At 42.1% G+C, this 14,843-nt stretch overlaps 1 protein-coding gene across 1 annotated transcript in view; it reads left to right on the top strand.

The window, feature by feature from the left end:
* LOC101167592 (sphingosine kinase 1) overlaps positions 1–14,760 on the top strand; it is a 29,809-nt gene extending 15,049 nt beyond the window's left edge. The window contains exons 3-5 of the mRNA XM_011478203.4: positions 5,932–6,026; positions 6,231–6,346; positions 12,055–14,760. Of these exons, the coding sequence (XP_011476505.1) occupies positions 5,932–6,026; positions 6,231–6,346; positions 12,055–12,694 (851 nt within the window). The 3' untranslated portion in view covers positions 12,695–14,760. The remainder of the gene's footprint in view (positions 1–5,931; positions 6,027–6,230; positions 6,347–12,054) is intronic.
* The last annotated feature ends 83 nt before the right edge of the window (positions 14,761–14,843 follow it).

The raw sequence follows: 14,843 nt of genomic DNA, 5'->3' as shown, positions 1-14,843 counted from the left end.
TGTTATTAGGGTTCAAATGAGCCACGGTTTCCTGATAAACATAGAAAGCGGAGCCTTGCACCAATGCTGCACTCTATTGACATTTTTAGAGCTTTCATGTGTAACTTTACACGGCTGTTCACAAGAGCTCAAAAATAGTTAGAGTACCAGGCGGATGAGAGTCTAGGCATCCTCTGAGATAAAGAAAGTAGTTCCCTCAGTGCTTGATGGCTCTGAACGACATTCAGCATCCAAAAACTTCATTTACAAGTCATGTTGACATGGTGGGATTATGGTAATGCCATAGAATCCTGTAAATACTGCATAGATGTGCTGATCTTTAACTGCAGCCTCTGTCTGAAGCATGTTATTGGACGGTGGGAGGAAGCCGGAGTCGCCGTAGAAAACCCACGCATGCACGGGGAGAACATGCAAACGCCACACAGAAAGGTCCCCCATTGGTGTTCTGGTTCTGGTCCCCCCCGCCAGGACTTTAGGCAACAGCGCTACAGAGCGTTCGGCATTTTGCAGCGCTGTCCAAATCTGAAATTCCAAAATCAAGTGTGCTAAAAATTTCCCAGAAGTCTCTGTGAAAAAGCATGGATGCTCACCAGACTGGCGAATATAGACCACAATGCATTGCATTGGAACAACTTTTGTGAACAATTTTTTTATTTTTATTTTTTTATGAATCAAGTTTTCATCATCAGAACACAGTGGAGTAGTCGTCGTTCATATTTATTGTGTTTTTCCTAAAACGCGATAAAAGAAAAAGCAGTGTACACGGTGTCCGAATTGTTTTCAAATCTTTTGCCTTTATAGTCCTTTATAGCACTCTATAGTTCTAGTTCTGTAGTAGTTAGGGAGGAGGGAGGGAATCCCGCCATAGCACATCTTGTTTTCGCAATTCTACTTTCTTACTGCGCCTTTGAGCGAAAATATCAGCCACAAACTCAAAAGTGTAATAACAATGTGCAAACACTTAATACCTGTGGAAAAGGAATTCTGGGCAAAGTGAGAGACACCCCCCCCCCTCCCCCATGACATCACAGCGGGTAAAACCATCAAATTAATGAATGGGGCTCAAAAAGAAAAATTCTAAATCCAATAACGAAACCAGAAAACACGTGTCAAGGGTCTCCAAAGAAAGTTTTCAAGTCATTATGGGATGGTCGCAGGACCTACAACTTGACACCCATTTTATGTCAAAAGATGATATTTGTCGATTTGCACGATTTGGGAAAAGAACATTTTTTATTCGAGCGATCTCCAGGAGGCCACCAGGTTAGGTCTACAACCACAACCAAAGTTTTGTTGACCTTTGACCTCAGGAAGAGGTCATTGTCTTGAATGTTGGAATCAGAAGTTGCAGATTTTTAATGGCATTAGCGGGGCGAACTCACAAAAAGGGCGTTTCTCTGTTGTTTGCACACTTTTCACAAAGATATTGTGAACATTTAAAACATGAATGTCTGAATCAAACTTGTAAAAGTTTAGTGAGAGACATGAATATTACAACATAAGAAAAACTCAATTAGGTTTTCATACAAAAATATTTAGTCATTGATTTAAAAGTTTTATGAATGTTCAATGTTTTTTTTGTCTAATATGTTTTATTTACATCTAATGGGACCAAATTTTAGGCTGAAATTGGAATATGAATGTATAACTACCTGTGATGAATTGTGCTGGCACACAGTTTATGTCTGCCTCCTGATGTATTTATGTTTTCCACAATCGTTGTGGTCCAACCTCTTCTGTAAGCTCGATCAAAGCTTAGGTTATCACTTGTTGTAGGTCTTTTTTTTATTTTTTCCACCACAGAGGAGGGTTGAAAAGTCTGGTTAGCAGATGGTCAGGGGGGGTTCAGCTGAGCGCAGCAGAAGAGCAGGATGTGTCCTGTCAGCACCTTACAAACATCAGCCCACTCTAGTCTCTGTGGATCTGGTCCTGCCGTTCGGAAAAAGGATCCCTCTGAACCCAGGAACCGAGCCAGCACTTAAAATGGGCCGGCGATTTGAACTCTTGCAGCAGAGCAGCCTGTAATAAAAACAAAACAAACAAAAAAACTGTTCAGAATTTTGGAGTTGGAGTTGACTGATCCGGTTTAAGATTCGGTTTCTCTTTATTCCTAATTATTAAAATTCTTTTTAAAACTTCTAAATTGTTTTTTTTTCTAATAGGTTTTTCCTTTTTAATCTGAAAACTGTTAAACATTTAAGTATTCTGATTTTAAATTGGACAGAAAATGGCCACCTTTGGTCTCTGTTCGTTTCCAATCGGGCCGAGCTTCGGTTGGCTCTGGGATTCCTCCGTCTGAATACAAACCGTCCTCAGAGCGGAACAACTGGACCAAACGGCGACCGCAGCCGACGTACAACCGAGTAGGAATAAACGTTTATGTTAACAGCGTTAAAAATGCTTTTCTGTCACCTGTGACGTCAACCTAAAAGGCGCCTTGTAGTTCCTTACCAGTATTCCCTTAAAAAAATTTGATTTGATTTTTGGTTTGAAATGCTTCTTTCAAGCAATCAAAGCAGGAATAATGCAAAAAAACAACACAATTAGCATTCATACATTCAGACAAAGATATATCAAACTTAGAATAATTAGACATACATTAAATATTGCTTGAATGGGAGTGGAAGGAAGCGAACTTATATAATCCCACCCCTGTTCTGCTCTAACCATTTTATTACATAATTTATCAGATATCAATGCCAACACAGTTTCAGGTCATTTCGAATCCTTAAGCATCAATAAATCACATGACAACGTTGAATTACTTGATAATTATGTAAAATAGACAAAACTCTAATTTGTATATTAACATATCACAAACAGATCAGTTATTTAAAATATATTCAGGTTATTTTAATTAGAAAAATAATGATTATGATTAAAGAATAACACTATATCAGAAAAATAGACATAAAAAACCATGACTTTTTGGGACAAGTAAAGTGCTATAATTATCACTCAATCAGTTTAACCATCTTTAATAATTGATTTGGCAATTTTATTATAATTATTATTAAAAGGTAATGCAGTTAAATAAAAAAGGGTCTATCCTGTCGACTGTCCAAGGCTGGTATTCCATTTTCTGCTGATTAACAGCCGTTCACATTAGATAAAGGGGCGTGTCCTTCTGCAGCTGTTATCAGCGGCGCTGAAAGTTGAGGCCAAGTTGTCTGCAGGTCAGAACTCTGCTGAAAATCAGGGTCACAGTTGACCTATAGAGAGAGAGAGAGAGCGCACATCCCATGCGCCTCGTTTCTTGCAAATGATATTTGGCTGAATGATAATTGCCATAACACGACAACGATGAGACCCAGCAGCTCATTGAAATGTGGTCGGATGGATTCATTTTCATCAAAACAACCTTTATCCTGATCCACATTGCTTCTTACGGTTTTCCCGACATTTTAGATGTCATAAACACTTATCAGCGTACCTGCATAGCGACGCCTCCTCAGCCCTGCAGTTTCTAGCCTCCTCTGAGTTGAAGCTCACGCCGCACGTCTCCTTGCCAGTTACCGCCTTGCAGCACAAAAAGCAGTACCAAAGTACCGTATTTTCCGGACTATAAGTCGCTGCGGAGTATAAGTCGCACCAGCCCAAAAATGCATTATAAAGTCGAAAAAAACACAGATAAGTCGCATTTTGACTGGAAATTTATTTGACAAAATCTGAGACCAAGAACTAATAACTTGCACAACCTCATATGACACAATCATAGCAGACTGTTTATCTCATAATTTCACAGTAATTCTTTCTCATAATTATTTATTTATTCCTTTCATGAAGCATCATTTTCCAACTAATACTCTGTTTTCATCCTGTATTTGTAGAAACAGTTGTCATTTTTATTGCATTTCTGAATCTATGAAATCATTGGAAAATAGAATATTATGTTGTTAGCCTTCAAGATCTTACTGTAAAAAAAGGTTTGCTGATTCTCTGAGTCACTTAACATCCTCTTAACACTTAACATACCTCATACATCAAATTTACCCAGAAACATCATCTCTGTTCCTCACAAATGAACATAACAGGAGGGTTAACAATGTATTTATTTCAATTTATTTCTAATATAAGTCGCTGTGGAGTATAAGTCGCACCCCTTGCCAAACTATGAAAAAAAGGGCGACTTATAGTCCGGAAAATACGGTAACAAGTAAAAGGTTTTGTTCCCGACGTTCAAAACTGGTCATAGAAATATAAAGTCTTAATAAATTAACTGTCCCGATAAAGATTGTGAAGCGCAGCTCGTCCTTCTTTTACCCGATGTTTCTGATCCGCCCTCGTAGTTCCTGGCCAATGACTGACCAGATCTTTAGTCACATGGTTTTGTTTACAAGCTTCGGCCCGTAACTGGATGGTCTGTTGTTGTTGGGCAGACCGGCTACACCAGAGTGACGCAGACGGACACCCTCCTGGTTATTTTGCTGCATCCCTGTGATCATTTTCATGGAAGAAAAACGGCAAATTATTGGGATTTTTTTTTAAATTGATTTTCAGATGATCTTATTTTGAAAGGGCAGAGACATGTTATTTAATTTAAACGTCTTCAACTGTCTGCTGACACTCAAGGCTGTGAGAGATCTGAGGAGCAGATTTTTCATTCATTTGTCATGTTTATCTTGGAAAAAACCTGAGCCACGCAAACTGCTGTTATGGTTTTCGTCATTGTTTTATCATTTTTCTTGTGACTCAGACAGAAAAAACAAAGTTGAGCTTATTGTAATAAAACAAAACATTTCTGCTGAAACTGAGAGTGTCAGTGCACTGGTTCTCGCTACAAGATTTCCTGATCCTAATTCTCTTCAAACCAGAACCAGAAATGACTAATCTGATGGGAAGTTCTGCACGTGTTTAATGACGCAGCCTTAAATGATGGCCGCTGCTGAAACGGTGCAGCAGCGGGTGAAAAACACTCAGACAGATGCCCCAAAACGAGGATTTCCTTCAATCTCACCGCGCACAGATGCTTTTGCCTCACTTTTACTGTCCTTCCAATTCATGATTTGGAATCAAATCTGCTCTAATGAATAATCAGAGTAAATAGTAGTCTGTATTGAAATGGGAGCAGAAGATGAAACGGTCCTGTGTTTTACATGAAAGCTCAACCAAAGCAGAGTTTCAGGGCAGAAGGAGGAAGTCACATTAGATCGAGTCATTTATGTGCAGCTCCCAGCAGTTGAAGAGCCGAACGTTCAGCACTTAGGAGCTTTACTAAGTCAACGTGGAAAATGAAAAAGTCTGTGGATGCTAGTATGATCCCCGAAGAAAGAGGAAACAGTTTTTGCTGCTCCTTGTTAAATCAGGTTTTTGTTTACTACACATGTTCTCTGTTAACTCATTGAAAATCTTCTCTTCAAAAATGGGTGAAGATCTATTTTTTTATACCAAAACTTGATCCTTTTTAAAAGATGGATTTTTAGTGATTTTTTTTTCCTCTCTCATACTATCATACTAAAATAGAAACCCATTAGTTATAGCATCTATGTATCAAAAAACGTTGTTGAGCTGTAAATACCTTTAATTTTATCTTAAAGTTTGACTTTATTTCCCATTGAAGATATAACTGGAAATCGAGCTGAATCCAAATAATTTTGTTTTTTAATGGGCTTCATTCTGGAAGTTAAGCTTTCCTATTAGTTACAAAATTCTACAAAAAATCAATCTGCTTTCTTGTTTACCTTCATTGATGTTTTGTTTGTTGAAAAACTGACTTTTATCTCAAATGGTTAGACAAAGTTAAATCCATTTTTTAAACAGCAGAATGTGAAAGTTGATATGTTTGTTTGACAAAACCTGGATGCTGTTTTCTAAAAATAACCCCAATTTTGTCCAAATGCATCCTTTTGTCTGTCAGGTTGCTCATCGTTTGTGTGTGTGTTACACACAGCTGTACTTAGCCTGTTTTTGTGTTGTTGTTTGTGTTTCCAGAGCGGCAGAATCACGCCCGCGAGCTCGTCAAAGGAGCTGACCTGTCGCAATGGGATGCTTTAGTGATCATGTCAGGAGATGGCCTTCTGTATGAGGTAAGAATAGGCGAGTCCAAACCTGTTTGCAGGAAATTACCACCAAGCCTTTCTCTAACACAATAATTAAACAGATTTTTTATTTGCATCTAAATCCTTTAGCTTAAACTGGAATCCAAACTATTCTTTCCTCAGAAAAGAAGGAATTTAAAAATAAAAAAAAGAACTGAAAAACTGTTTAAAATCCTGTTTTTTTTCTGCCAGGTGATAAATGGTTTGCTGGAAAGATCAGACTGGGAGGAGGCCATCCGGACGCCGCTCGGCATCCTTCCTGGTGGATCAGGCAACGCCTTGGCAGCCTCCGTGCATTACTACTCCCGGTGAGCAGAGAGCGCAAACAGCTTTGGCTTTAGCACTGAAACTCAACTCCCAATCTCAGTCGGTTGGCCAAAAACGCAACCGAGTCATTCAGAGGGGAATGTTTGCAGCGTGGCGTCAAACGTCCACAGAGGAACCGGCTCTACCAGTCGGGTAACGAAGGAATGTACAACTGCCAGCAACACCTTTGATGCTGCTGTTGGGAATGAAGAAGCTGAGGCTTTTCAGAGTAAAAGCATGTCTCTCCTCAGAATCAGTGATTGATTTGCTCCTCAGAGTTCAGGCGGGGACAGAAAGAGGAGCAGATGATTGAATCACAGCTGACTGAGAGCGAGGTGAAGCTTTCATCTGATGGTCGCTGATGACGGCGTGTTCTATTCAGGTGTTGCTCCTGAATGGAACGCAGAGGTAGAATTTGAACAGGTGCATAAGTTAACACATACCTAAAACCCCCTGAACTGCATTCAGCTGTTTAAGACGGAGGAGTGGCTTTTCTGCAGAGCAGAAAGATCCGCACATTCTTCTGGTATTAGACGGGTTCACTTCAGGATAACCACAGCAGCTGATCATGACGTGTGCTGGAAATAATCCCAGTGATGGAGTATTTCTATATGACATGGGGTAAAAAAAACACAAACTAGTTACAAACTTTGCTGTACAGTTGCACAAATAAAAATCTAAAAAAATAAAATCACGTTTAAAAACCCACTGTGATGAATCGGGTGTTTTTAACATGTTCTTTCTAATTATTGAGGACATTTACAAAGAAAATGAAGCTCAAAATAGCATCTCTGTGATTTCCAGAAATGCTGTTTTGTGAAACAGGAGCAGATGAAAATATTCCGTTTGAAAAAGATCGTATTGGTCTCGTAGAAAATATGCTGGGCGGAGCCAAACTAATTTTAATGTTTACAACAATAAAACTATTTTTTTGGATTCTTAAACTTGCTTTAATAGTTATTGGCCATATTTAAAAAAAACCTATTTGATGATCAAAAGCTTGTTTTTTTTCCCCATCAAACCCTCATTTTAAAGGATTCTCAAAGTCATTTCTTTCTCAAACAACAGCTGTGTCTCGGTCCAGAGTCATGCTGTGTGTTCTTCATCCTTTCGCCTCCTTGATTCACCGTGGCAACCAGTGACTCAGCAGGTTCCCCTGATGAAGGCTGCCTCCTCATCACTCCTCTTCAATGTCTCTTCTTCTTCTTTTTTTTTTTTAAAAGCCCGTTGGTTGAAGGTTCTGCAGAGCTTAGGATTGGTACTTCGTTGTCCTCTGAGGCTTTGTTCGGCTAACATCTGTTTAGTTGACGCAGATGTTTAATCAGCTTTTCACATGTCGGCAGATAATCACATGTAATCACGTACGCCGATGACCTGCTGAAGTTCAACTCAAACATCCGACCGCTGGAGGAAGGTGGAGATGTGCCTGCATGGAGGTGGTGCTCTGCTATCATTTAAACTAGAAATCACTTTAGAAAAGAATCAATCACTTAGATGAAAAGGCGATTTTAGAAAAATCAAACTTCATTTTAAAACACAAGCCGCTTCCGTTGAAGCGTTTTTCAGATCTGAGAGGAGCTGAAATGTTTCATTTTGTTTTGGTACAAAGCCTTTTTTTCTCCATTTTAAGTCAGAAATTAGTCAAACAAAAACCTAAAATATGTGTTTTAAGCTTCATGTTTAAAAGATTGTTTTATGGAAATTATAACTGAATATATCTTTTAGGACCAACCACAGCTGATTGGCTGTTGACCTCAATCTCCTGTACATTTATATAATCTTTAGCCGTGATCGGATCTTTGTTTTCATTCTGTAAAACTTGACTTATTTGACCAATAAGAGTTTAAACAAGAGAGAAAAGTGTGAAAATGTTGACGTTTGTCTCTGAAAGGTGAATAAAGTGTGTAGCGAGGACTTTCACAACCTACTGCGGATTATTTTTGGAACATAACCCCAGAGATGAACGATGGAACGCTGTGTTTTGAAGTCTTCATCCGTTCGTTGATGATTCTCTTTTGGATCATGGTTCCAGATTCAAAACTAAGAACAATCAGATGACGATCACCGGACGGATGCGTGTTTTCTGCTCTCCTCATCGGGAGCATAGATTGGGGGGGGGGTTCACCGTTTTGTTGCATAACTTAAAAGCTTGTTGTTGTCTAAGCTGCTCTTATTTTTATAGGTCACGACTTCATCTGTGTTTTTCTGCTGTCGTTTAGTTTTTTTTTTTAATTGGTAGCATCAGAGGAAAGCTCCCCTCCCTCACTGACGGTTCTGCCACCTAAAGAGCCTCATCCATTCATCAGCTGTCAGTCAAACAAAGGCCCTCCGTCCACAAAGGGAGGAAGGGTCCAGGCTTGGTATTGTGGTCTCTCCTCCTGCCTCTCAGGTCTTCCAGAACATCTCTGCTGCCGGCCGTCCCGCTCTGGCTGTAGCCGGATTGCTTTTGGTGTCAGTCCCAGCTGACCGCCGGGTTCACAGAGGCTACGGGGATCAGATGAGTGACAGCTCCAGCGCATGTGGCGTTATGCAATGCGGTGGAAATGCACAAGTTCCCTGGCTGAGGGTTTGATGAGTTTCAGAGAAAGGAAGCGGGGCGTCGGCTTGCAGGATGACAGCTGCCACTTTTTTATCTTTTTTTTTGACGTGAGGAAGAGTTTGTCTCCTCTGGTGGCTTTCAGGTGTCATCTGGAGAGTTTCCTGATCTTTCCTTTGGTAAAAGCGTTAGATGAGAAACTGAAGCTCTTCTGCGTACACGGGGAGGAAACTCTTTCCCTTTCAGTTTTCTTCTAGATTTTCACATTTTAAAGCAAAGCTTATGGTGATTTTTTTTTTTTTTGCAGGCAAACTGCAATAAAATGAATGTATAACAAACAAAAATGGATTCATTTAAAAACATTTTATGTCAGAATTTGTTTACAAGTGAGAAGACGAAATGTTAGTTTTATTAAAATTAAAAACCAAACAAAAATGGATCCAGGAGGTAAAATCCATCAAAGTTGTTTAAACGCAAGTCAGTTCAGGTCATTTCCAGGAATCCAAATGATCTTAAATGTCCAAATAAGTTTAAATTGTTAGTAGAAAAACAAAAAGCCTCCAACTGGACTTGATTTGTATCTTTATTGAAGATGTTTAAACGTATTCAATATGTTTTTTTTGTGATATTGTTTGAATGGAATCAAGCTGGAAGAATGATTCTAGACAGACATTTTATAAAAAACAAGGAAACCCAGACATCCACTGTGACGCTTTAAAGAAAGTCAAGGGCAAAGGTTCTGATTGGAGGATCGCAGGTTTGGTTCAGAACATTGCTAACACCAGTGACTGTGATGCTGTGTTCACACCGGGCATGTGTGGCGGCGCTTTCAGCATACATGGTGTTCACACTGGATTGTTGCTACGGGATACCGGCGCACGGAAGCGGATTGGTGCCAAATTCCAAAGCGGTGCAAATCTGGTGAATTTCGCTCCAGGCTTTTCCTTTCACAGCTCTGTTCCCATATTGGAAAGACCGAATGTTACTACCAAATCTGAGTCCCTGATTGGTCAAAGTTCATCTGGTTCAGCCAGATTCAACAGATGTTCAATTTCAGTGCGTTTGTCAGAAGTCAGCTCCGTCTCCCCCAGAGTTCTAGCTACACTACAACTCCCAGCAACCCCAGCGCACACTTCCTGGATGCCTCACACCTGACTCTCAATCATTCTTCAACTGCAGCATACATAAGCTCTGCACTGAGTGAAGCTCTGCCTTCCTTAACGTTACATTTGGACCTGATCTTACGTTTTCTGACCCTGTTTGCTCGCCTCGACCCCCGCCTGGACTCTGACTGCCCCGTCTCTCCTCTGATGCTCTCATGCCTGTTATCGACTCCTGCCTGCCTGACCAGGGTTTAGCTTTGTGGACTTTTAGCTGAGCTAATAAACCTCTGCTGCATTTGGATCCAGCCGGTTGTCTGTTCTGGTGACAGTTTTGTTGGTAGAGCCCGAACACAGACTCAAAAACGTGTGTAGTGACGCGAGAACGCCAGAGTTTTGAACATGAAATCCCCAAATGGGCATTTACATGTGTTTAATAAACTTTTCATTGGAGGCGACAGCTTGAACTAAGGTGTGAACGTAGCCTCGACCCTTTAATATTAGAGCTTTAGCTTCAGTGTTGACACTTTTTCAACCAACAGAACTCCTCAATCCTTCACACAGTAATGCAATTGCGCTGATATGCAACCATTGACTGTATGTGAGACCTGGAGTGAGCGAGTGAGGAAAGGCCTGACATCCAGCCCCAAGAAAATCAAGTCCCTTCAGTCGCCTTTCTTTTTCTTTTTGGAATATGGACGCCGCCATGTTGGAGCCAGACGTTGTTTGTAGGCAGTGATTGATCCGATTGGTCCGTCGAATGTTTTGGTCACTGCATTCTGGAAACGGCAAAAGCCTGGAATAAAGAAAAAATAAAGTGGATCAAAAGAACAGATCGTGTCAACTTTGAGTTCTTCCTCACTTCTCATTTAATTTTCCCTTGAAAAAAGTCAAAATTGAGGATTAATTCATAGATATAGAGCCTTTTTTTATTACAAGCTTTATAAACACCTTTTAGTGCTTTTAATTAGCTCTGAATTTAGGCCAAAGACCCACCAACTAATCTAAATCCAGACCATAAAGCCTTTTATTCCAGGTTTTCTCATCTGTAGAGGTTCAGGTTGGTTCATTTGGCCAAAAGTTAAGGAAATGCAGATGAGGCTGAGGAAGAGCTGGACGGGGTTTGCATTCAGAAAGCTGAATATGGAAATATGACTGGCTGTGGGTGCAGACAGCAGGCATGTCTGACCTCTGACCTCTGCCTCCGTCGTTCTCCCAGATGGGGCCGCCTTTGTCTGAAGGCCCATAAGCCGACCCCCCCCCCCAAACCAACCTTCTGTCAGCGGGGCTCCGCCCCCTCAGGACTGTCGGATTACACAACACAGTGAGTCGATGTCTTTCAGAAGTCCTCTACAATTTGATTCATTTTCATCAAAAACAGATGCTTGGAAAAGAAGTAAATCATATATTTATTTATATTTTTTGAATATGATTTTCTTAACACGGTTTTCTTATTTAAAATAGAATGCTTTTAGTGTAAAAGAATGGTAATTCTTCCCATCCTTTGGATCTCCTTTTCTCAGACTCTTTCATTTTCTCTCAATAGCAGCTCCGCTTCCAAACAACAAGCTGCAGCGGGAAACTTTTCAAAATTCTTTGGAGATTTCAGTGAAATATTTGAAAGTCCTGCAGTCCGTTTGACTCGTCCTCCTCTGTAGGAGCAGTTATGGGGGCAAAAACCGATCAGGTGGACCACCAGTCTCTGTTTTGGGTTAATGCCTAAATATGTGATTGAAATCAAATTTCAGATATGATGGAAATGTATTTCTTTGTATTAGAGTTATAGTCTGTGATGGAACAGACGGTAACGTCCCTGTTATGGTTACGTCGTCATCATTTGCTTACACGCTATAATCACCATAAGATGATCGTCTCAGTTCCATCTTCCGATAAGAAAACAATGTCCTGAAAAGTGATTGTACCAGGTCAGATGTTCCTGTTCTTCCTGGTGAAATGACCCACGTTCACGTCTGCAACCTTCAGTTTTCAATGAAACGGTTCTTCTCTTTAAGGAAAAGTCGTGACCCTGACGGTCCCGTTTGTTCAGTCTGTTGGCGTTTGTGTGTCTCTGCAGGGCGTCTCCGGTGTTTGGCGAGGATCTCCTGGTCAGCTGTGGTTTCCTCCTGTGCCGAGGCCTGGTGTTCCCCATGGACCTGGTCTCGGTCCGCTTCCCCTCCGGCCAGCGCCTCTTCTCCTTCCTGTCTCTGGCCTGGGGCTTCGTGGCAGACGTGGACGTTGAGAGCGAGAAGTACCGTCACTTCGGAGCGGCCCGCTTCACCATCGGGACGCTGGTGAGGCTGGCCTGTCTGCACGTCTACAGAGGGAAGCTGGAGTACCTGCCCGCCGCCGGCCCGCCGGACGACTGGGTGGTGGTGCAGGAGCAGGACTTCGTCCTCATGCTGGCCATGTACCAGTCCCACCTGGCGGAGGACCTCCTGGCAGCTCCGGACTCCAGCTTGAGCGACGGCGTCATTCACCTTTTCTACGTCACCGCGGGAATCTCCCGCGCCGCGCTGCTCAGACTGTTTCGGGCGATGGAGAAGGGCACGCACCTGGCCGCTCCCTGTCAGCACCTGGTGCACGCCAAGGTGCGCGCCCTCAGGCTGGAGCCGCTCTCGCCCAAAGGCATCATAACGGTGGACGGGGAGGTGGTGGAGTACGGCCCGCTGCAGGCCGAGGTGCACCCTGGCCTGGCCCGGATGATCAGCGGGTGAAACGACCGGGAGCTGCTGCCGGCGGTTCGAATCCCAGATGTGCAGGTTCACGGGGTAAAAGTTGTGACGAGGTTTGGAGGCGAAGGCAGAGAGTTCCAGTCCAAAACACACAGAAAAGAAGATCCAAGTGAAGAATTTGGAATGACTTTTTTCTTCTTTAAAAGTGTTTCTCGTGGCGTGTAGCGGGTGTTTCCTGAAGCTTTAACAAACCCGTCCAGCCTCGCTCACAGAGGACGACTCTGTCCCTTTGAAGGGACAGAAATCGTCTTCTGGGTTTGCACACACTGTGTTTTTCTTTTTGCACTGAGGAAGAGTGAGCATGCACAGACACAGGAGCGCGCACGAGGATTTTAGTTATTGAAACGTGGAAAAACTGTTTTACTGAAAATTCACAGAAAGTACACAAACGGAAAAATCCTAATCTGCTGTTAGACGGGATGAAGAAAGTGTGTATTTGTGCAGCGATTGACACACAGTCACTGTGTGGGTTTATCGTCTGCCGTGTCAATGTGTGTGAGCTTCTTTGAGTCTGATCTTTAGATCTGCTCATCTGGGACAAACTCTGACGTTTGTCAGAGTAAAGAGCTCTCGGATGGTTTGAGGCGCAGAAATCTGAGGTGATGCAGCGCCGGAGAGACGAAGCTCACAGCATCCTTGGTCTGTGCGAGTGTAGAGCTCCACGTCTCGACTCTAAAAATGTTTAGCTCACTCTGAGACGACGGCGGACTTTGTGCTTTTGGTGACTTTTGACCTCCTGGGGCTTCCGAGTAAATTTTACAGCATGAAATCGAACCTTTGATGCTGCAAAAGCAAATTCCAACCTGCTGCGAATTCAAAACAAAAACATCAGCAATATTAAATCTAGAAAGACAGACTTTGTTTGGACGGATGAAAGCTTTTTATCAGCTTCATTTTTCTTTTTAGTTTCTTCAAAAATATCTGTTGATTATTTTGATTAACTGCCTGTTTGTTTGATGGAGCTTCACCAGCGAAAAGGAAATAATTGAGCCAGAGGGAGAGCAACACAGCTGCAGCTGCTGCATCTGCACCTCTGCAGCTGCAGCAGTCCCTGCAACATCTGCGCTTCCGCAGTTGCAGCAGCCCCTGCAGCATCTGCGCTACTGCAGCTGCAGCAGTCCCTGCAACATCTGCTCTACCGCAGCTGCAGCAGTCCCTGCAACATCTGCGCTACTGCAGCTGCAGCAGTCCCTGCAACATCTGCTCTACCGCAGCTGCAGCAGTCCCTGCAACTTCTGCGCTACCGCAGTTGCAGTCCCTTTTTATACTTCATCTCAGTTTTCTTTCTTGCGTTCTTCCTCTATCCAGGCATATTGCCCCTTTTTGATGCTGCTTTCCTTTAGACATCTTTCACTATGCAGTGCGTGAAAGCGTGTTTCTGCACACGCACATATGTGCACACACACCTCATCACCAATGTGTCTTTTAAGTCTGAGAAAACCATTTAATTCCTGCATGTTTTCGTCGTGCATGTTTGGATAATGTGACATTCTGTTTGCAGGCAGAAATCAACACTAAGCTGCCTTAATGGAGGTGGGCGGTGCTTAGCATGGGCGTGGTCAGAGAGGGAGGGGGTGGGGGGGTTGTTAAATCCTGCATGAGGTGAGCAGTTTTTGTTCTCCTTCCTTCATGAAACGTTGAAACTGTGATTCTGCAGAAAACGCTGAACAACGAGCCGCAGCTTTAAATGAATCGTGGGAACGGCAGGAAACCAATAAATCCACAATTTTTGTCATTTTTCTACAATAAGCAACGACTGTTTCTTTTATGGAAAAGGACCAAACTGTATTTCCTGTGTTTATTGTCAATGCTGGTTTTAAAACATTAAAGTTACTTTTTCAATTCAAAGACACTAATTTTAAAAAATTTTCACTGATGGGACGCCAGCAGGAAATGAGCTGAGGGTCAATATACGAAAACTGCTGCAAAACCTGTTTTTAGCTGCTGCTTCAGGCAAAAAAAATCTAAATCTTTATGGTTTGATAAAATGTTTGAGCATCAATAAAAATTAAATTTTTCCCTGAACTGTCAGTTTAGTGTAAATTTGATTGCTGTGCCTTTATTCTGCTGCCTCCTGGTGGCCAAACGTGGTAGTGCATCCCACTCACTTTCATTTACTGGCCGAATAAAA

The sequence above is a fragment of the Oryzias latipes genome, chromosome 1 (assembly GCF_053564925.1).
Source record: "Oryzias latipes strain Hd-rR chromosome 1, Olatipes_Hd-rR_3.1".
NCBI classification, from domain to species: Eukaryota; Metazoa; Chordata; class Actinopteri; order Beloniformes; family Adrianichthyidae; genus Oryzias; species Oryzias latipes.
Note: the sequence above shows the minus strand (reverse complement) of the source record. Positions and strands in the feature narration are given on the sequence as shown.